At 44.4% G+C, this 22,399-nt stretch overlaps 1 protein-coding gene across 4 annotated transcripts in view; it reads right to left on the bottom strand.

The window, feature by feature from the left end:
- The window catches only part of LOC126353852 (uncharacterized), a 301,397-nt gene that overhangs the window by 28,269 nt on the left and 250,729 nt on the right, over positions 1-22,399 (bottom strand). For all 4 annotated transcript variants that reach the window (XM_050003012.1, XM_050003013.1, XM_050003011.1 and 1 more), the window contains exon 9: positions 5,633-5,863. In XM_050003012.1, the coding sequence (XP_049858969.1) occupies positions 5,633-5,863 (231 nt within the window). The remainder of the gene's footprint in view (positions 1-5,632; positions 5,864-22,399) is intronic.

Below are 22,399 nucleotides of genomic sequence, written 5' to 3'. Positions count from 1 at the left end.
TCAGCATTCTTCTGTAGCACCACATTTCGAAAGCTTCTATTATCTTCTTGTCCACACTATTTATCGTCCACGTTTCACTTCCGTAAATGGCTACACTCCATACAAATACTTTCAGAAATGACTTCCTGACACTTAGATCTATACTCGATGTTAACAAATTCCTCATCTTCAGAAACGCTTTCCTTGCCATTGCCAGTCTACATTTCATATCCTCCGTACTTTGACCATCATCAGTTATTTTGCTCCCCAAATAGCAAAACTCCTTTATTACTTTAAGTGTCTCGTTTCCTAATCTAATTCCCTCAGCATCACCCGACTTAATGCGACTACATTCCATTATCCTCGTTTTGCTTTTGTTGATGTTCATCATATACCCTCCTTTCAAGACACTGTCCATTTAGTTCAACTGTTCTTCCAAGTCCTTTGCTGTCTCTGACAGAATTACAATGTCATCGGCAAACGTCAAAGTTTTTATTTGTTCTCTATAGATTTTAATACCTACTCCGAATTTTTCTTTTGTTTCCTTCACTGCTTGCTCAATACACAGATTGAATAACATCGGGGAGAGGCTACAACCCTGTCTCACTCCCTTCCCAACCACTGCTTCCCTTTAATGTCCCTCGACTCTTATAACTGCCATCTGGTTTCTGTTCAAATTGTAAATAGCCTTGCACTCCCTATATTTTACCCCTGCAAGCTTCAGAATTTGAAAGAGAGTATTCCAGTCAACGTTGTCAAAAGATTTCTCTAAGTCTAAAAATGCTAGAATTGCTGCTCATGATCTCTTATTTCTGCCCCTGGGTGCCATCTGAGTTCACGGCCACTCAGACTGCCGGTGTCTCGCGAGAGATGATTGTGGTACCCCTCAGTATCGCTTGACCCTCTTCGCAGTGTAAGGATGGATCAGAAGCGCCCTCGCTTCTTGGCGTTGCAAGACATGTCACGCACGTCAGTGTACCTTCAGTCCTCTCTGGAGTGTAGCAGCCAGCACATCAGAAGCCGACGCCCGCACCGTGCAAGAAACTGCTGTGCCAGCAGAAAGAGTGATCACCTGTCCATCGTTTGTCAACAAGTGACCCGTCAGCCGCCAGGTCAGCGGCAGCGTGAGGACAGTGCTGTGGTACACGCAGTCACGGCTGCGGAACTGGCGGTTACCTTGCCACCGTGGAAGCTCACTTTAAGCTTTGACGCTGTTCGTCCAGTCTGTGATGTTCCAACTAGACACCGACGCAGCCATGTCTTTAATCACCGAGGACACATATTACTGGCTCTCTTTGCTCCTTTGCGACCTACCCAGCGCTGGTTCCTGACTTGCAGCCGCAAGTCCTTTCGCCAATTCGGAGAAATGTGGCTGGCAGTTAAGTACAAAAACGTTGAACATGATGCGTTACCCTACTGCTGTTAACATGTTTGGCTTAGACGCCTGAGCCTTGCGCCACTCGTGTTCATGCCGTTTATGGTTTGTTATCTTCTCTTTACGGTACTGCCGCCTCGTTTTCTTATTCGATTTACTGACGTCACTAAGTTCCTGTCTTACCTGCCCGTGAGTGGCAGAAGCAGCGTTTATCGATAAAAGCACTGTCGTATTTCCGGATCGTCGTGTGTCGGCAGTTCAGGGGGGTCGGAGCGCCAGTGAGGCACAGATAGCCGGTGCTGGTCGACCGCTGGCCACACACATGAACTGTCCGATGGAAGGAGACTGGAGCGGGAACGACCGCTCCTTGGTCGTTCGGTCGGTCGTCTCATCGGGCGACGTGTATTTGGTCTTTCGACCGTTTCTGTGCCTCGTCAGTTGGTCATCTCGCCGGACGTGGGTCGGTTCCTTCCTCGTGCAGAGAAGTCGTCGCCGACGGGCAAGAGTTACCTCTGCATGGGTGGGTCCGAGCCAGAGGGCGCGGGTCGCCGTGTCTCTGAGTTCCGAACGGACATCGAGTTGCGTCGGGTTGGAGCTGCAGTCAGCTCCGGACAGCCAAGACCCGCCCGACTGTTACCGACACACACAATTTGAGTAGGCAAGACCTTGGTTGGTCGTTCGGTCGGTCGTCTTATCAGACGACGTATATTTGGTCGGCGACTGGTTATGGAAACTCTGTGTGTGTGGACTTGCCATTTCTTCCTGTTGTTCCACGGTGATTGGTTTTGGGATTGTCGGAGTTCTTCGCGCAAACGTTTATGTGGATCTGTGTGTAGCTCCTGTGATTTGCACTGAGCTGATGAATGCTGTCTGCGTACGGGAGTAGTGAGTCGGTCGGTTGCGACAGAGCAGCGAGGAAGTCTCCGCGGAGCTGCTGGCGGCGCACACGCGCGATCACAGTCGTGAGGCACTGGCTGCGGGAGCTGCAACGTTCGTCGCCCACCGGACCTGGATGCTGGAGTTGAGTAATCAGTTAACCTGTTACGACACCTCAACTGCTGCGACATCTCTCCATTCATTTCCAGTTGTTGCTCCCTGGACCGTTCCCGCAAGCAGCAACGTGTGGTGAGCTGGAGTCGGCAAAGTCTCGCACCAATCTTCCTGTATGATGTTTAACTATTGAAATGATTGTAAATTATTAATGAAGTGCACCAGCGGTAGCTTCTGCCTTGTGGCCGTTAACGTTCCATTTACCTGCTCTGGTCGTTAACGTAATTTTCCGGCAGTGTGTTGTCCTCGCCGTGTTGATGCAGACTGGCATGGCGTGTAGCTCGACAGCTTTGATGTGTTTTTTTTTCCCCTCTTTGAGTGGTTATTGTGCCTTGACTGTGTTTAGACACTAATTGCCAAGACGTAGTGCTGCTGCGATCTCTGTTAAAAGAAATGGCTCCAAGCACTATGTGACTTAACAGCTGAGGTCATCAGTCCCCTAGACTTAGAACTACATAAACCTAACTAATCTAACACAATGTTTCCATGTGTAATGGATTAGTAGCGGGACGTGGGTAGGAAAGTCAAACAAGAGACAAAGGGATAATGTTGATCTGATTATTATCTGCCGTTTACACAGTTTGCTCAGTATGAGCACCGGAGACGTCGACAAGATGATGCGTCCGTAAAACGACGTGATCAGCAACAGTTGCTCGTAGCAGTTCCGGTGGAATCTGGGCAGTGTGTTCCTGTATACTGGCTTTCAGATCAGTTAGGGACCAAAGGTGTCCCTGGTAAAACACATTATTTTAGATATTTGCAGACCAAAAAGTCGCATGGATTCGGATAAGGTGACCTTGTAGGCCATGCATCTGGAAAACGCCTGGAGATAACACGTTAAAACACCTCGTTAACAGTGCACGGAATCTCTTCTCTATAATCATATTGTTCACTGACTTGTCAAATGATAGCGTGGATGTCATACCGTTGTACAAACAGTGTATAGGCGCTAGATTTGCACCTGGTGGCTACAATTGGAACTAATCTGTTTACCGGCGTAAATCAGTTTTTCGTCAAAGCGTTAGCATACCTACCAAGTTTCGCTTCCAAGTTTCGTGACCAGCTGCGCTTTAATTATAACATCCCGGTTAGAGTCCTGCATGACCGAATAAGCGAGCACAAAATACGAGACGGGGCGAGCACACCCTAACTGGGTAGGCTGCCCGCACTAGTTCTAGTGACCGAGCGTAGAAGCTGTGACCGAATACCTAGCATGAAACTTCAAACATTTTACACGTGTCATTATCCATGTGAGTCTATAGCCAGTACGGGCTTCTCATTTGTGGTGTGTCTCTCTCTGTAATCATACAGCGCGACGAAGCCAGTGCAGTAAGACATAAGACTAAAACCAATGTTTATACATTGAAGGAACGGGAAGGCCCAAAAAGCCAAGTAAGGAGAACATTTCTGTTAGTTGGAGACGAAAACCGTGCGTCTACTGGGTACGTATCGTGCATAACCTGCTCTACATTATTGTGTTTCCAGCCGGGAACCACTCATTTAAAGAAACACAGTTTGCAAGAAACCTCACAAAGATACAGCTCCTTCAGAAATACCAGCAATAATAAAAAGTAGTATTACAGAAAAATGTGTTGCAATGTATGCTAAAGATATGAGACTTTTAATGCTGTTTCCGGTTAAGGTTTCAGAGAACTAGGCCAAAAAATTAATTCATCTAGGTGCGCATTATGGAGAAGTTAGCGTGGCAGATGTCATGCCACGTCCCTCTACTATAAGCACAAAGAACAAGCTGATGCAATACGAAACAGCATAATGCCTATCAATGAAAGGAAAAATATATCTTCTGTTTCGAAATGAGACTCGTCATCTATCAGCGATTGTATTGAAATATCATTTTACTTTCCAAGTGCTTTATGAATTTAGCTGCTCTTGGCAACGTTACCTTTGTATAAAAAGAGTACAGTGCAGCGAGCCGGGTCGAGGCGAGGTGAGACGTCAGCGGTGACCGGTCATGCTCGGCTATCCGCGTGTTCGGAATCGGTGACCGAGCCGAGTCGTGTGGGGCCGGACACAGCGGTGTTATTTACAACAGATGTCATAAAGGAATGAATTGGGAAGTAGTAGCTAGTATCCCGACAGTGTTGAATAGGACTCTGCACAACGCCCTTGAGTTCACACCACAGATAATTCACATTGGACACGGCAGAATTTATCTTGGTTCAATGAGTTGCCCCAGATACTGAATCCGTTTGACTTGGAAGTAAAGTTATCGAAATATGCTAGCTTCTTTATTATAACACCACGCGTGTGCGATAACACCCGCATTGCGAATAAAGATCTGTTTAGACGAACCACTAGTTCTGTGCTATGAATTTATTGTCCCAAGAATTTAACACTGTAGGCCTCTTCTGTCTGCTTGTCGCCATATTTTGGATGTCTACCGGGAGGAAACCTCTCACAATTTCTGCAATGCAAACTGTGCCTTTTCAGAATTTAGTAAATTGGCTATCAACCATATACCAATGTCCATGAAAATTTTACGAACCAATTTTTCTAAAAGTATACTTCATTCATAATTTTTTGCAATGGTTTTTTTTTTTTTTTTTGCTACTGCCTTTATCCTGCATTGTGCGCAGGGTCGGCAGGGTTAAGGACGGAATTGGCATAGTTAATTTTTAGGGGTCGCCGTATGCCCTTTCTGTTGCCACCCCATACCCCCCGGGTCTGAATTAGTGTACCCCAGCTGTCTGCGTCTAGTGTAAATCGTGACATAGTGTGAATGTGTTACAAATGTCTGTGAGTCGTGTAACTGAGGCGGGACGTGAGGACCAGCCCGGTATTCACCTAGTAGGATGTGGAAAACCGCCTAAAAACTACATCCAGGTTGGCCGGCACACCCGCCGCCGTCGTTAATCCGCCGAGTGGATTCGATCCGGGGCCGGTGCGCCTGCCCGAGTCCAGGAAGCAGCGCGTTAGCGCTCTCCGCTCTCATGGCGGGTATTTATTGCAATGTCTGTGTCATCTGAAAAAAAAAATAGCTTGGTATCTTACACAAGAAGATGTGTCCTAAAAAGGAACCTTGTGGGACACCACATGTATCGGTAATTAGTTTCACTTCTATGACGACGGATAGCTTAATGCAAAAATCTTTCCTATTGGCACCCATTGTTTCTCGTCGAGCATTTCCCTGATATCTCAAAAACAGTAACGGAGGTGTGATGTTACTATGTGGCGTTGCTGGCACTTGTACTTAGGACTACAGCTTACCCTGGTTCACGAGGACGATCTCGAGTGCACTGCCCAGCGGGACCCGGCGCACGTGCACACAGCGGCACGGCTGGTCCTGAGGGCAGCCGCTGCGCGGCGCTGGTGTCTCCAGCGTCGCACTGCTGTCGACGTCTGCGGCGCACACCGCCTCCGTGGGCACGTCGTCGGGCTGCGTCAGCAGCGGCGACGGAGGAGGCGCGAAAGACACGCCACCCACCTGCCGTGTCGCTCCTGCAGCAGCGGGCAGAACGCATTGCACACACTCCATAGCACAAAAGGCCGCCAGTTTCTCTCTATCGCATCAGCTACAAGATCTGCTATAGCATCGTCACTGTCAATTATTAAGAGAAATCAACCGTTTCCTCGATGAGGCAGGGAGCGCTGCAGTAGCTTGAGAAGAATATAGTAAGTACCATCGTCCAATTTCCCCAGAAACTTAATTCAGTGAAGGACGACTCAAAATAAGCGAACAAGTGTCTCGGCTCATCCATAGCCGCTTGAGCGTTTCTGTAAAACCGAGCCGGCCGATGTGGCCGAGCGGTTCTAGGAGCTTCAGTCTGGAACCGAGCGACCGCTACTGTCGCAGGTTCGAATCCTGCCTCAGGCATGGATCTACTTGATGTCCTTAGGTTAGTTAGGTTTAAGTAGTTCTAAGTTCTATGGGACTGGTGACCTCAGATGTTCAAGTCCCATTTGAACCAGGTGGAATTATTAAAATCTTGTGGAAGTTTAATAAGGTTAATATGAACACTTCTATTATACATAATTATTTCACGTGAACTGGACAGATTATTAGTCATAAACGAATTCACCCACAAAAGATTGTTCCACGCCACTACTAAACTTTTTATCTTGACTCTTCTCAAGAGATCTCAAGTAGCCGGGGATCAAGAAACAAGAAAAGAAGTGACATCTGTATACCATCGAGCTGACGTCAGGTCATGATTGGTAGTGATTGAGGGAACTGATAGCGCAACGGTACGTCACTGAGATCCCGCATCCTCTTATGTTTCCTTCCACGCGACAGTAACTTAGTGCGATTTTTCAAGAGAACAATGCTCGTTCACATATCGCACGTGTCTCTACGAACTGTCTGTGCGTGATGTTGATATACTACTGTGGCCAGCGAGATCCCCACATCTGGCACCGATGGAACATTTGTAGGACCAGCTCGAACATCAACTCTATCCCAGTGCCAGTATACTCAATATCAAGGAGCAGTTCCGAGAGTTGTGGTGTAGTTTGTTGCAGGAGAGGATACAACAGCTTTACGGTCGAATCAGTGCAAGCATCCAGGAGAGATTGGTTACAACGTCACACTCATAAGTGGGATCATACTGCCAAGTGATTTGCTACTGTAATCACTGAAATACCATCACATAGACTCTACCTATAAAGTTTCATTTCTTCCCTTCTTAATGCCCAATGTTTTCTGGTGCTATGGTCGCAGGTTCGAATCCTGCCTCGGGCATGGATGTGTGTGATGTCCTTAGGTTAGTTAGGTTTAAGTAGTTCTAAGTTTGGGGAAATGATGACCTCAGATGTCCCATAGTGCTTGGAGCCGTTTTGAACAACTGTTTTCTCTAAGCATTGTGTGCCAGTATGCAATGGTTCAATATAACCATAATAATTTGTTTGCATCGGTGCTTCTTGTGCTTTTTGTGGCTGGGGAAGTCTTGACCCCTACGACCCCGTCTTCCACTGGATCCGCGCCTTAAGACAGAGACAAGGAGCTTTTCGCGGCGAGAGAAAATCTCTTTAAAGACTATCTCATACAAATCTCACGTAAAAGATCTAAAATTCACGCATCGTTAAGATGCCCAAAGTGTCCCCGTTATGTGCCTCTTTTAGTCCACATCGTGATGTACATGACACTACACGTTACACCAATCTCCTACTGGAACGTCTTACTGAGAATTGGCAGGCACAACACTTTGCGCTGCGGAAATGAAACACAGTGGGGGCCGACACTGCCGTGTTACTGGTGGGGGCAGTCAGGCGCGCTAGCTGTCAATAACAGCTACTTTGAATCAGACTGTGAGCCACTTGACCTCGATACCGCTGAGCACATCTAGGTCGCCATCACTGTCTTGGACTCGTTTCCGATCAATCTCTGTCGAGGTGACAGTTGAGAGTTCATGTGTCAGGACTGCCCCTTAACGCTTTCAGTGACTCGTAGAATCAGTTCCACACAACGGAGCCGCTGTCACACACACTCACACTCACTCACTCACTCACTCACTCACTCACACACACACACACACACACACACACACACACACACACACACACACACACACACACGTATGAATTCAGTATCTAATAAATAAATAACTAAATACCGTCTGGGTCACAACGTTTTATTTACCGACAGCCGATTTTTAGTTCCCGCGCAGATCGCCTTCACCTCGGGCGCCGCAAGACGATGCATTGCAGCGCAGAAAGAAACCGGTTTACAGTAAATAAAAAATTGTGATCCACACGGTGTTTGTTTATTTATTACAACACAAGGTTCAAAATGGCTCTGAGCACTATGGGACTTAACTTCTGAGGTCATCAGTCCCCTAGGACTTAAAACTACTTAAACCTAACTAACCTAAGGACATCACACACATCCATGCCCGAGGCAGCATTTGAACCTGCGACCGTAGCGCCTAGAACCGCTCGGTCACTCTAGCCGGCTTACAACACAAGGTTCACGGTTCCTGAGACAAGGCATCATTTATAAAATTCGGTGTCTGTCTGGAGGAGGTCAGAACGTACAATGGATACTGAAAATTACGCGAAGCGAAATGTAGTGTGAGGAGGGCTATGCGAGAGGATTTCAATGAATTCGAAAGTAAAGTTCTATGTACTGACTTGGCAGAAAATCCTAAGAAATTTTGGTCCTATGTCAAAGCGGTAGGTGGATCAAAACAAAATGTCCAGACACTCTGTGACCAAAATGGTACTGAAACAGAGGATGACAGACTAAAGGCCGAAATACTAAATGTCTTCTTCCAAAGCTGTTTCACAGAGGAAGACTGCACTGTGCTTCCTTCTCTAGATTGTCGAACAGTTGATAAAATGGTGGATATCGAAGTAGACGACAGAGGGATAGAGAAACAAATAAAATCGCTCAAAAGAGGAAAGGCCGCTGGTCCTGATGAGATACCAGTTCGATTTTACACAGAGTACGCGAAGGAACTTGCCCCCCTTCTTGCAGCGGTGTACCGTAGGTCTCTAGAAGAGCGAAGCTTTCCAAAGGATTGGAAAAGGGCACAGGTCATCCCCGTTTTCAAGAAGGGACGTCGAACAGATGTGCAGAACTATAGACCAAATCTCTAACGTCGATCAGTTGTAGAATTTTGGAACACGTATTATGTTCGAGTATAATGTCTTTTCTGGAGACTAGAAATCTACTCTGTAGGAATCAGCATGGGTTTCGAAAAAGACGGTCGTGTGAAACCCAGCTCGCGCTATTCGTCCACGAGACTCAGAGGGCCTTAGACATGGGTTCACAGGTAGGAGCCGTGTTTCTTGACTTCCGCAAGGCGTTTGACACAGTTCCCCACAGTCGTTTAATGAACAAAATAAGAGCATACGGACTATCAGATCAATTGTGTGATTGGATTGAGGAGTTCATAGATAACAGAACGCAGCATGTCATTCTCAATGGAGAGAAGTCTTCCGAAGTAAGAGTGATTTCAGGTGTGCCGCAGGGGAGTGCAATACGACCGTTGCTATTCACAATATACATAAATGACCTGGTGGATGACATCCGAAGTTCACTGAGGCTTTTTGCAGACGATGCTGTGGTGTATCGAGAAGTTGCAACAATGGAAAATTGTACTGAAATGCAGGAGGATCTGCAGCGAATTGACGCATGGTGCACGGAATGGCAATTGAATCTCAATGTAGACAAGTGTAATGTGATGCGAATACATAGAAAGATAGGTCCCTTACCATTTAGCTATAAAATAGCAGGTCAGCAACTGGAAGCAGTTAATTCCATAAATTATCTGGGAGTACGCATTAGGAGTGATTTAAAATGGAATGATCATATAAAGTTGATCGTCGGTAAAGCTGATGCCAGACTGAGATTCATTGGAAGAATCCTAAGGAAATGCAATCCGACAACAAAGGAAGTAGGTTACAGTACGCTTGTTCGCCCAATGCTTGAATACTGCTCAGCAGTGTGGGATCCGCACCATGTAGGGTTGATAGAAGAGATAGAGAAGATCCAACGGAGAGCAGCGCGCTTCGTTACAGGATCATTTAGTAATTGTGAAAGCGTTACGGAGATGATAGATAAACTCCAGTGGAAGACTCTGCAGGAGAGACGCTCAGTAGCTCGGTACGGGCTTTTGTTAAAGTTTCGAGAACATACCTTCACCGAAGAGTCAAGCAGTATATTGCTCCCTCCTACGTATATCTCGCGAAGAGACCATGAGGATAAAATCAGAGAGATTAGAGCCCACACAGAAGCATACCAACAATCCTTCTTTCCACGTACAATACGAGACTGGAATAGAAGGGATAACCGATAGAGGTACTCAGGGTACCCTCCGCCACACACCGTCAGGTGGCTTGCGGAGTATGGATGTAGATGTAGAGTAGTGGCAAGTGCACCCCAGTGCTGTACTTTCAGTTTACCATGTTTTTTGTCGTGTTACCAGCCAATCTGCAACTGAACGTTTCCTGCCTGACAGCAAAATAATATGTCGAAATCCCAGCCGGCCGCGGTGGTCTCGCGGTTCTAGGCGCGCAGTCCGGAACCGTGCGACTGCTACGGTCGCAGGTTCGAATCCTGCCTCGGGCATGGATGTGTGTGATGTCCTTAGGTTAGTTAGGTTTAAGTAGTTCTAAGTTCCAGGGGACTAATGACCACAGCAGTTGAGTCCCATAGTGCTCAGAGCCATTTGAACCATTTCGAAATCCCATACAAACAATATCCGCTCAGTTAACAAAATTGTGTAAGTAAAAATTCTGAAGTATCAGTGTCAGTATATTTGGTGGTTAATAAGCACAGTTTTGACTTTCATTTTCTTAGGAACAGTTCTTTTCCCTTCCATAAATATATATATATATATATATATATATATATATATATATATATATATATATATATATATATATATATATATATATATATCGCCATCCTCAACACCACTTACTGTTTTAGGACAACTGCAGACTGCATGTGCATGGTACATGCAGTCTGCAACAGGGGAATAAACTCCTACCTAGTCTTGTCGTTAATTAGACAGGGCACACAGCAATGTCCCCTGGCAATAAGCACCTAGGAACTGTTGATTCGCGTCAGAATGTCCTTTCAGACAATTATCTGAACCTCAGAGGCGTACAGTCACTGTAATTCAATTCTGTCAGGTAAAGTACTTCTCATTGTAGATGAAACTAGCATCAGGCAAAATACAAGTTATTTGGTAATGATTTGATTGTATTAATCACAGAATCATCATCATCATCATCATCATCATAAACAACAACAACAACTAGCACTTTATGAACCACTTGACATTTACTGATGGATAAAGACTTCTTCTGCACTGAAGAGCCACAGAAACTGGTACACCTGCCTAATATCGTGTAGGGTCGCAGCCAGCACGCAGAAGTGCCTCATGCACGACGTTGCATGGGCTCGTCTAATGCCGGAAGTAGTGCTGGAGGGAATTGACACCACGAATCCTACAGGGCTGCCTATAAATCCGTAAGAGTGCGAGGAGAGGAGATCTCTTCTGAACAGCACGTTGCAAGACATTCCAGTTATGCTCATTAATGTGCATTTCTGGAGAGTTTTGTGGCCAACTGAAGTGTTTTAAACTCAGAAGAGTGTTCTTGGAGTCACTCTGCAGCAATTATAGACGTGTAGGGTGTCGCATTGCCCTGCTGGAATTGCCCTAGTCCGCCGGAATGCACAATGGATATGAATGGATGCAGGTGATCAGACAGTATGCTCACGTATGTGTCACCTGTCAGAGTCGTATCTAGACATATCAAGGGCCCCATATCACTCCAACTGCAGACGTCCCCGTCGTTACAGAGCCTCCGCCAGCTTGAACAGAACCCTGCTGACATGCAGGGATTGATGAGGTTGTCTCCATACCCGTACACGTCCATCAGCTCGATACAATTTGAAACGAGACTCGTCCGACCACGCAACATGTTTTCAGTCATCAACAGTGTTGCCGGGGAGAAGCTAGGCGCCGGCCGCGGTGGTCTCGCGGTTCTAGGCGCGCAGTCCGGAACCGTGCGACTGCTAGGGTCGCAGGTTCGAGTCCTGCCTCGGGCATGGATGTGTGTGATGTCCTTAGGTTAGTTATGTTTAAGTAGTTCTAAGTTCTAGGGGACTGATAACCACAGCAGTTGAGTCCCGTAGTGCTCAGAGCCATTTGAACCATTTTTGAACCAAACGAGGCGTAAAGCTTCGTGTCGTGAAGTCATCAAGGGTACATGAGCTGGCCCAGCATTGAAATCTGCAGAGTTTGCAAAAATGTTGTACTTCCGTCACGCTGAACGATTCTCTTAAGTCGTCGTTGGCTCGTTCTTGCAGGATCTTTTCCCGGCCGCAGCGATGTCGCATATTTGATATTTCACCGGATTCCTGATCTTCACGGCGCACTCGTGAAATGGTCGGACGGGAAATTTCCTACTTCATCTCTACCTCGGAGATGCTGTGTCCCATCGCTCGTGCGCCGACTATAACACCACTTTCAAACTCGCTTCAATTCTCATAATCTGCCATTGTAGCAGCAGTAAGCGATCCAACAACTGCGCCAGACTGTTGTTTTCTTATATAGGCGTTGCCTACCGCAAGGCCGTATTCTGCCTGTTTACATATCTCTGTATTTGAATATGCACACTTACACGAGTTTCTTTGGCGCTTCGGTGTAGAATCCTCACTTCGTTTGGCTTTCAGGTATGTGCATCTCCGTTGTTTTATACTGTCATCGGTCTCTTCTTATCTCTAGGAGTCCAACAAAGCAGTTCTTTGGTTCATCTACCATTCATACGCCTTGTCAAGTTCAATTCTATTACCACTACTGTCAGAATTACGTTTTCCACAAGGACAGCGTATACATTCGCTGTTGGCCACCGCGACAGGCCGGTGCATGAATGGCAGGAATTAGACTGTGCAACTGACAGTTTTCAAATACCACAAGACAACCACAATTGACAGTGAGATACGTATAGAATTTGGGGTCTGTGTCTATCCATTGATGAACATTTTTTTTGTTTATAGGCCTACAATTGTAAGGTAGTATTTCTGAAACCCTAGCGGTAGATGTGAGTAATCCCATAAATCAAGTTTAGCGTGACATTAATGAAAAGCGAATGATGGAAAAATGCTACGATAGGCCTACTAAGTATTCGGAATTTACACGGAACTAACTCAAAATTAAATAAATTACCGTAAACTTAACTCGTGACGAATCGCAGCGACGGGTAACACCAGACGGCAGTTCGTGTGTGTGTGTGTGTGTGTGTGTGTGTGTGTGTGTGTGTGTGTGTGACTCGCCGTGAACGGAGAAAGTCGACCTCGTCCTTGCCTGTTACGCAACACCGTGTGTACAGGAGTGGCCCTCTGCCAGTCCGTGAATTGTTTCCCTCCTGTTTCCTCATACACAGGGGCCCTCCGCTAGCACTTTCTAACGAAGTCAATGTTTCAGTGAAGTCACGGGTCGTATTTTATAAATTACTCGGCCTCTGAAAGACGATTATTCAAACATGAAAAAAAAAAGCTCTCGCTTTTCGTGCCTGATGTTTACTGTTGACATACCGTGACGTTTTGACGAGCACCATACTCATCATCTTCTGGCGAAAGAGTCTACTTTCACACGATTATACAAGATTTTTAGAAATGATACGTCTAGTTAGAAAGTCTTCAAAGGGCAGTGCTTACAACAACGATAATTTCTTTGATTTCACTCCGGGTATTTGATGAAACAATTACAGGCAAACCGTTTTATTGCCATTTGTTGCGTAAAATATATTTTTTCTGTGATCCAGGTTTCGGGTTATTTGGCCATTCTCTAGCACTGCTGACAAACATATTGTTGAGCATAACGGTACAAACTAAGAATGTTCAATGATCACCAACATTTACAAAATATCGATGCAGAGCGTTTAAACATCGATGTTTCACGTCGATACTGAAGTCATACAATGAAGGCTTTCACGACCGGATGTTTCAGCTGCAGAGAATTATTCTGGTTTGTATGGCCGTGGTCCATAGAACTCATCTATCCCTGACGTTTCGTTCAAAGCTACGTTGGACATCTTCGGAGGTAAACCCTGTCTAGGATAAAATATAACTATCGATCACACTACGTCAAAAATAAAAACTTCTCATCGATTCTGTAGCACCACTGTGCACATATCGCTGAGTTTCATAGCTTCCTCTTTTCTGTTAAAATTATACCCATGTTTATATATTTCGCTGGCTTCTCTATATAGCGGTGAATAATAGTTCATCACAGTACATAACACTTCAGTTTCCGAAAATTTCACTACGTGATCACCCGACTGAAGGGCGTGTTCCGCCACGGTTGACTTGTCTGTTTTCCCTAGTAGGCAAAGACTTTTATGTTCCTTCAAACGTGTGTTCACACTTCTCTTTGTAGTTCCAATGTAGACTTTACCACACGTACACGGAATCTTGTATACACCACTTGCAGACAGAGGGGGACGTTTATCCTTAACGGAACGAAGTGTTTGGCCCATTTTCTTAGTTGGTCTGAAAATCGGTCGAACGTCATGTTTCCTTAAAATCTTGCCGATTTGATCCGTTACTTTTTTGATGAAGGGTACAGAAACCGTGTTATTCCATCACTATGTCCTATCGTTGTCCTTAGGCCTCCTGTTCTTCGGTTGCAGAACTCTATTTCCTTCCTAGAGTACTCACTCTGCTCAAAAGTATGCTTTAGATATTTTAACTCGGCGTCCAGGTATTCCGACGCACAAATCCTTTTAGCTCTGTCCCTAGACTTTTAATTACACCTCTTCTCTGTTGTGGATGATGATTGGAATCCTTATGCAAGTATCTGTCGGTATGTGTAACCTTCCGAAAGACTATGTTTCAAGCTGCCATCAGTCTGTCTCATAACGAAGGCATCCAAGAAGGATGTTGCATTGTCCTTCTCCACGTCCATGCTAAGCTGGATTTTAGGATTTATACTATTTAAATAAAAGAATTCCTCTAAAGCTTTTTTCACCATGTCTTCACTAATCCACGTTACTCCCGTTTGAAATTTATACCACGGCAGCTGATCGATATGAGTCTCGCACACTTATGAGTTATCGGTACTGGGGTACTGGCAGACAAACAATAAAACATTCCCCTTATTACATCCTCTAACCCTACAGTGGCTATGCTATTTACCCCTCTGCCCCTGCGGCCAACTTTACTCAGTCCACAGCAGAATTCATGAACATCAATTAGAAGTAAGCACATCTCAAAATTGTACTGTATTTTCGTTTGTTACAAGGCAGGAAAACCACGCCATTAAGAAGTTCTTAACAGCAGGTAACGTTTCTTGATTCGGTTGTCAGTTGCTAGTGCACATTACGAGGGCGTGCTGAAAAGAAATGTCTCTGCCTATGTCTACATATTTTCAGCCCTCTGCCTCTAGAGGGGCTCGGAATTGTAGTGTGTAACATAGCGGTGCGTAACGCAACTACGTAGGTGCGTGAGAAACGGCGTGCTCTAATCGAGTTTCGAAATCGAAGAATTCGTCCCCACTCGGAGCACCCTTTCCTTCAACATGAAAATACCAAAATGGCTCTGAGCTCTATGGGACTTAACAGCAGTGGTCATCAGTCCCCTAGAACTTAGAACTACTTAAACCTAACTAACCTAAGGACATCTCACACATCCATGCCAGAGGCAGGATTCGAACCTGCTGCCGTAGCAGTCGCGCGGTTCCGGACTGCGCGCCTAGAACCGCGAGACCACCGCGGCCAGCATGAAAATACCAGGCCACACACGAGCGCTGCAACATCTGAAACAGTACGACGCCTTGGGACTGTCATCGACTCGGCCCCATTCGATTTCCAGCTGTTTCCGGTACTTATAGAACACCTTCTCGTACTTTACTGGCACAGGTGAGGTTGTGGCCCCGTCAACAAAATCAAACAGTCTGCAGTGGCAGTATCAACAAACTAGTCTCTCGTTGGGGGAAATATGTTCGTCACCATCGTGACTGTTGAGAAATAAGTGTGTAGACATGAAGAATAAAGATGTAGAAGAGTAATAAGCTTGTTTTATTTAAAAAGGATTAAGTCTTTTCACATAGCAAATTCAGAGGCATACTTTCCTCTTATTATGAAATACGAGTACGGCTGAGAACCGCGAGCCGTAAGGCTTGGTTGGGGCAGCATACGGCCCGCAGGCCGCGGTTCGCTCATCACTGATCTGGAAGACATTTGTGACATTCCGCGCGGCCTATAGAAGTGGCTGTTCGTATAATTAGGATGCAATACTATAATCGCAATAACTAGTACCGACGTTGACTATCGAAATACAGTATCTAGCATGCAACCAACACAGGCTGTTCGAGAGAATCTGAACAGCAACATTGTAGGAATATTCGTGCGAACAGAATTTTTAACAAATTAGCCATATTAACGTTGTTGATCAAAGTTTTAAGAACATACGCTATTAAGATGCTTTAGCATTTTCGAAGGCTATCAAAATTGTCAAGGATTTGCTTGAAGTGTTGAAACCACTATGAGTGAGGATGAGCAACATGTTGACACAATACATCAAAAGAAAAAAAAACAAATTTGATTAATGTAATGAAAATTATAAAATAGTACTAGAAAAGAATACATTGCAAACTGGGACAGAACACAGCCAAATGAAAAACCGCCTTCTAGATCTTAAACAAGGTCCATTAGGTTCAAATGGCTCTGAGCACTATGGCACTTAACAACTGAGGTCATCAGTCCCATAGAACTTAGAACTACTTAAACCTAACTAACCTAAGGACATCACACACAACCATGCATGAGGCAGGAATCGAACCTGCGACCGTAGCAGCTGCGTAGTTCCGGACTGAAGTGCCTAGAACCGCTCGGCCACATCGGCCGGCAGGTCCATTAGAAGTGTTGAATCGCATCATCGGTATTAGCTATCCAAAGGTACAAAACACTACACTTAAATATCTGAATAGTTCAGCCACATCGTCAGCTTGTAAAAGACTGTTCCCAAAAGGAGGATATGCCCACTGTCAACCACGAAACAGACTGAGGTGGAAACGTTTCTCAAAAATGGTATTTTTACAGTCTGTGTACAAAAACTTGTGCGATATTTAATATCAATTATTGATGTGTTTGTTGATTAATAAATATGATATTAGATGTATTTGTATGTGTGGGTGCAGGCCGCGATGACCGAGCGGCTCTAGGAGCTTCAGTCCGGAACTACGCGGCTGCTACGGTCGCAGGTTCGAATCCTGCCTCGGGCATGGATGTGTGTGATGTCCTTAGGTTAGTTAGGTTTAAGTAGTTCTAAGTTTAGGGGACTGATGACCTCAGATGTTAAGTCCCATAGTACTAGAGCCATTTGAACCATTTGCATGTGTCGGTCACCGATTGTGTTGATGAAATCGAAATGATAATCAGAAACCTACGTAGTATTATTATTTAAATAACGGAACAGCTGCAAAAAACTGTGTTTTTTTCTTTACAGCGATGAATGATGCACGAAAAGAAGCGGCTGCCCTCCAGGATTATACAGGACACACCAACCTCAGAGAGCTTCAGCCGTTGTCTGTCAGTTCACAACTTACGGGATATGTAGTTAGTTAGTTACGTGTTCCATTGATCAATAGCACGGAAAACCGTTATGATGTGGAACGTATCAAATGCACAAGAAATGCGCACAGGAATTTTTTTGTTTACAATATAGTGTTACACTTAAATATTTCTATTATCTATCCCATTCCCTTAAATGGCACAAAATGCATATATTATATCTCCAGATTTATTTACTCATATTCAAGAATTCATCTATGGTATAGAAGGAGTTGTCAAGGAGGTATGGTGACCAGCAACCGTCATATCATAATTGTTTGAAGTACACTGTATGCTGCATTCGCTTCTCTCAATGACTCGCCGCTAAGAACCAAATACAGATGTCTGTTTGCTAAGCAGTCTTCAGTCCAAACGTGAATACAGTTTTTGTTTGCTAGGCGATGGCATGCACCCTGCGGACGCGTTTTTTCTATAAATTTGCTCCCCATTAGCTCCTGAAAGTAAGGAGTAAGCTCAGTTCCATACAAATCGCTTACACAAAATATCTTCCATAACTCTACAACAAACTGACATCAGTGAACTAGGTCTATTAGTTCTGTGTATTTGTCCTGCGATCTTTCTTACAGACCCACGACAAACATTTTCCAGAAGAGGAGACACTTATTTCGCTTATTCGATGTAGAATCTATCTATCTAGTGACTGAAATTATTTTTATGTTTTCACGCCCACTCCCATTTATTTTCCTATATATCGTTTTTGTATCTGAAACACATACGAAAGAAGGAAATGTATTTTCGTCTTCGTCGATGGAGCAATTTTGCAAGATGGAGACATGCATCCGAAGAGACGACCTTATCCGGAGGGAGACAACCTTGATAGATTTAAAGTATTTTATTTAGGGCCTGTGACAAAAGTATTTAGGGTTTACTGATAACCGAACTATAAAATTTGACTTTAATTATGTTTTATTTGTCAGTATGGACTGGAATAGGTTTGAGTCTGCCATGCGATCTGTCTGCTTTCGTAGTAATTTTCGATATTCTTACTGATCAGTGACAGACTTTACCGTACATCACCATCTTTCATGACCCCAGAGTGTGTACCTCGTGTGTTACATTGCTTCTGGATTTACATTAAAGATCTTCCAGACTCTTCTCGCCAGAAATGCTGCTCAGATAGTGTGCAAGTAAGATTGCCTCAGCTAGGCATAATCGTTGTAATAGTGTAGGGGTGAGGGTGAATTAAAAGAAATAAATCTAAACTTCGCCGTTTACAAGGGTCGGAAAACTATTTCTGCGGTCAGCCAGAAAGCGATGGAGAACATACTATCCATGATTTCCAGTCTGCAAATCCACATTATTCTTCTGCTCACTGAAAGAAAATATTCCTACTAGCTATTTAGTCAGGGGGATCAGAAACTATGACTATAAATAAACGTTTTGAGTCCTGATAGATATATCCTGTAGAAGTTTACAAGCACAAACATAATAATACTGCTGATAATAATAATAAAAAAGCCACTGCTTCTCTGGCTGAATTTATACCGGGTGATCAAAAAGTCAGTATAAATTTGAAAACTTAATAAATCACGGAATAATGTAGATAGAGAGGTAAAAATTTACAGACTTGCTTGCAATGACATGGGGTTTTATTAGCACGAAAAAAACAAAGTTCACAAAATGTCCGACAGATGGCGCTGGACAGTAAAACGTCAGTGACTGCGCATGACAATCGTGTATAAAATGAGCTTTAATGAGATAGAGAATCAGATGCGCCAGCAGTCGCAGCATGTTGACGTCACCTGAAAAGGCGCTTTTAGTGAAGCTGTAATATCAGAATGGGGAATGTGCTAGTTCAGCGTTACGATCCTATCGCCGTAGGAAGGGGATTCCAACGGGTAAAGGTCCGTTGACAACTGCAACTGTAGCGAGAATGATTTCGAAGTTCGAAGCCACGGGTTGTTTAGACGATAGACCGCGTAGTGGCCGACCGAGCACAAGGCGTAATGCTGCTGAGACAGTTCGGGAAGAAATGGAGACTGTAGCGGGTTCGTCTATGCACGGGGAAGTCATCGGTCGTGCAGTCGCTCGTTGCATCGGCATGCCATACACTACTGTTTGGTTGGCACTTAGGCGTTCCCTCCGATGCTGTCCGTACAAAATCCATCGGCATCATGAACTGTTACCTGGCGGGTTAGTGAAGCGGAGGGCATTTGCGGTGTGGGCGTTTCAAAAGATGGCGGAAGATGACGATTAGTTGAGTAACGCGTTGTGGACCGACGAAGCTCATTTCACGCTCCGAGGGTCTGTCAACGCCCACAACTGCAGAATTTGGGCTACCCAAAATCCTAGAACTGTCGTGGAAACTCCATTGCACGACGAGAAAGTCACGGTATGGGTTGGATTTACCACATCTACCATTATATGGCCTTTTTTTCTTCGAGGAAATGCGTGATTCTGGTTTTGTGACTGCTACCGTGGCGGGTGAGAGGTACGCCGATATGTTACAGAATCGCATCATCCTCAGCCTGGCTGATAAACAACTGCCGGAACCTACGATGTGTATGCAGGATGGCGCTCCACTCCGTATTGCTAGACGGGTGAAAGATCTCTTGCGCGCGTCGTTTGGTGATGATCGTGTGCTCAGCCGCCACTTTCGTAATTCTTGGCCTCCCAGGTCCCCAGACCTCAGTCCGTGCTATTATTGGCTTTGGGGTTACCTGAAGTCTCAAATGTATAGTGATCGACCGACATCTCTAGGGATGCTGAAAGACAACATCCGACGCCAATGTCTCACCGTAACTCCGGACATGCTTTACAGTGCTGTTCACAACATTATTCCCCGACTACAGCTATTGTTGAGGAATGTTGGTGGACATATTGAGCATTTCCTGTAAAGAACATCATCTTTGCTTTGTCTTACTTTGTTATGCTAATTATTGCTATTCTGATCAGATGAAGCGCCATCTGTCGGACATTTTTTGAACTTTTGTATTTTTTTTGTTCTAATAAAACCCTATGTCATTCCAAGGATGTGTCAATTTGTACCTCTCTATCTACATTATTCCGTGATTTATTCAGTTTTCAAATTTATACTGACTTTTTGATCACCCGGTATATGGGCGCAGCGGACCACTGAACGGAAACACCTGCCATCAACTGCTCAAGGCAAATGTAGCAGCACCTAAATGTCCCCTTTCTCCGACATGTGTTAATTGATAACTCTGTCTTTTAAAAATTTACAATCTATTTAGTTTTTATATGAATGAAGTTAACTTGGCTTTGGTTACCGAAAATTTTTTAGCTCGACTGTATTTACACTCTGCCGGCTAGAATTTTTAGAACGGAACCAACAGTAGGAAATGACCTCTAAACTGTAGAATGAGATTTTCACTCTGAAGCGGAGTGTGCGCTGATATGAAACTTCCTGGGAGGTTAAAACTGTGTGCCCGACCGAGAATCGAACTCGGGACCTTTGCCTTTCGCGGGCAAGTGCTCTACCAACTGGAAACATCCCCCAGGCTGTGGCTAAACCATGTCGCCACAATATCCTTTCTTTCAGGAGTGCTAGTTCTGCATGGTTCGCAGAAGAGCTTCTGTAAAATTTGGAAGGTAGAAGACGGATACTGGCAGAAGTAAAGGTGTGAGTAACGGGTGTGAGTCGTGCTTCGGTAGCTCAGTTGGTAGAGCACTTGCCCGCGAAAGGCAAAGGTCCCGAGTTCGAGTCTCGGTCGGGCACACAGTTTTAATCTGCCAGGAAGTTTCGACCTCTAAACTGTCTCTTTAAGATTCCCTTTTATGATTGTTATTTACATTAAAGTCTTCAAATTTGGTATAGCTGCATTTTTCATCAGTGTAATCGAGTGTTTTATTTAGATCTTTCTATAACATATGCAGATGGTAATTAATTGTGAATAAGGACGTTTATGTTCCTAATTTAGTTTTTAGTGAGTAATTTGAAAACTAATAGAGGTAGCTTAATGGAGTCACATAGTCAATGTTTTTGTATCAAACTGAGGCTACTTACGAATTTTCATCTTTTCGAGTCTAATATTTAGCGCCTTCAAATTTACGTAAAAATGCCGAATTTGACCAAACCATTGCTCCGAGCAGCTTGAGACTTGTAACGTTTGATTGTGACAGACATTTGCACTCTCTGAACAATTTGTAGCTTTCTAGCTGCATTATTTGGCGCCCCTTATTTTTTTGTCTTAAAATAATATATTTAGTGAAACATATTCATTAGATCATTCTGGGACTTCACAATGTTAACATTACTATACTGAAGCATACATTGACAAAGTTTGGAAAAATTGGTTTAATTTTTAATTTCACTCTTAGATTATGTGCAACACTTTGTATGCTACGTGCAGGCACGTTATGATATGGCGCTCGTAGCATACTCGCTCTCCTCTATATCTCCCACAATGATACAGCGCTTGTTTCGCCACAATGGGTATATATTTGATGAGTTTTTAACTTCGAAGGACATAGGTCCTGTATTAGCTACTGCGTTACCATAGCACAGATTAAAATGAATCCACTTCTATTAAACTTGGCTGCCAAACTCGTCACTGATTTCAAGAGGAATACATCGAAATCTTTCAGTTAATTGAGTCGATATATACAGCGACCTTTCTATCGTGGGCTTAATTCCGAGATTTACGAGAAAAACTTTGAATGGAAACATTGCTCTTTTTATTTAGCAGTTAGTAATGAATTCCGAGCGATGGGTCTGGGCACTGACGATCTTAAAATGTCTTGCCCTAACTCGCTAGCTGAATATATTCCACGTCACACCTGCTGTGTCTCTCTTAAACTTCTCCTGGCTTGGGGAGAATAGCAGTAACGAGAACAGCCTCCTGTGTAGGTAGCATCGAAACTAGGGATCATTACTTAGGAATCGAATTAGTCATGTAAACAGGAGATGGAATGCTAGTGTCAATATGCTAGTTTCCGAGCTACGAGTCATGTTTTTCTGAGTCCAGCTATACAGGGTGGTCGGAAATT

Source organism: Schistocerca gregaria, chromosome 3, assembly GCF_023897955.1.
Source record: "Schistocerca gregaria isolate iqSchGreg1 chromosome 3, iqSchGreg1.2, whole genome shotgun sequence".
In the NCBI taxonomy this organism is placed as follows: domain Eukaryota; kingdom Metazoa; phylum Arthropoda; class Insecta; order Orthoptera; family Acrididae; genus Schistocerca; species Schistocerca gregaria.
The sequence above is the reverse complement of the archived record's forward strand: the minus strand, read 5'-3'. Positions and strand labels throughout refer to the sequence as shown.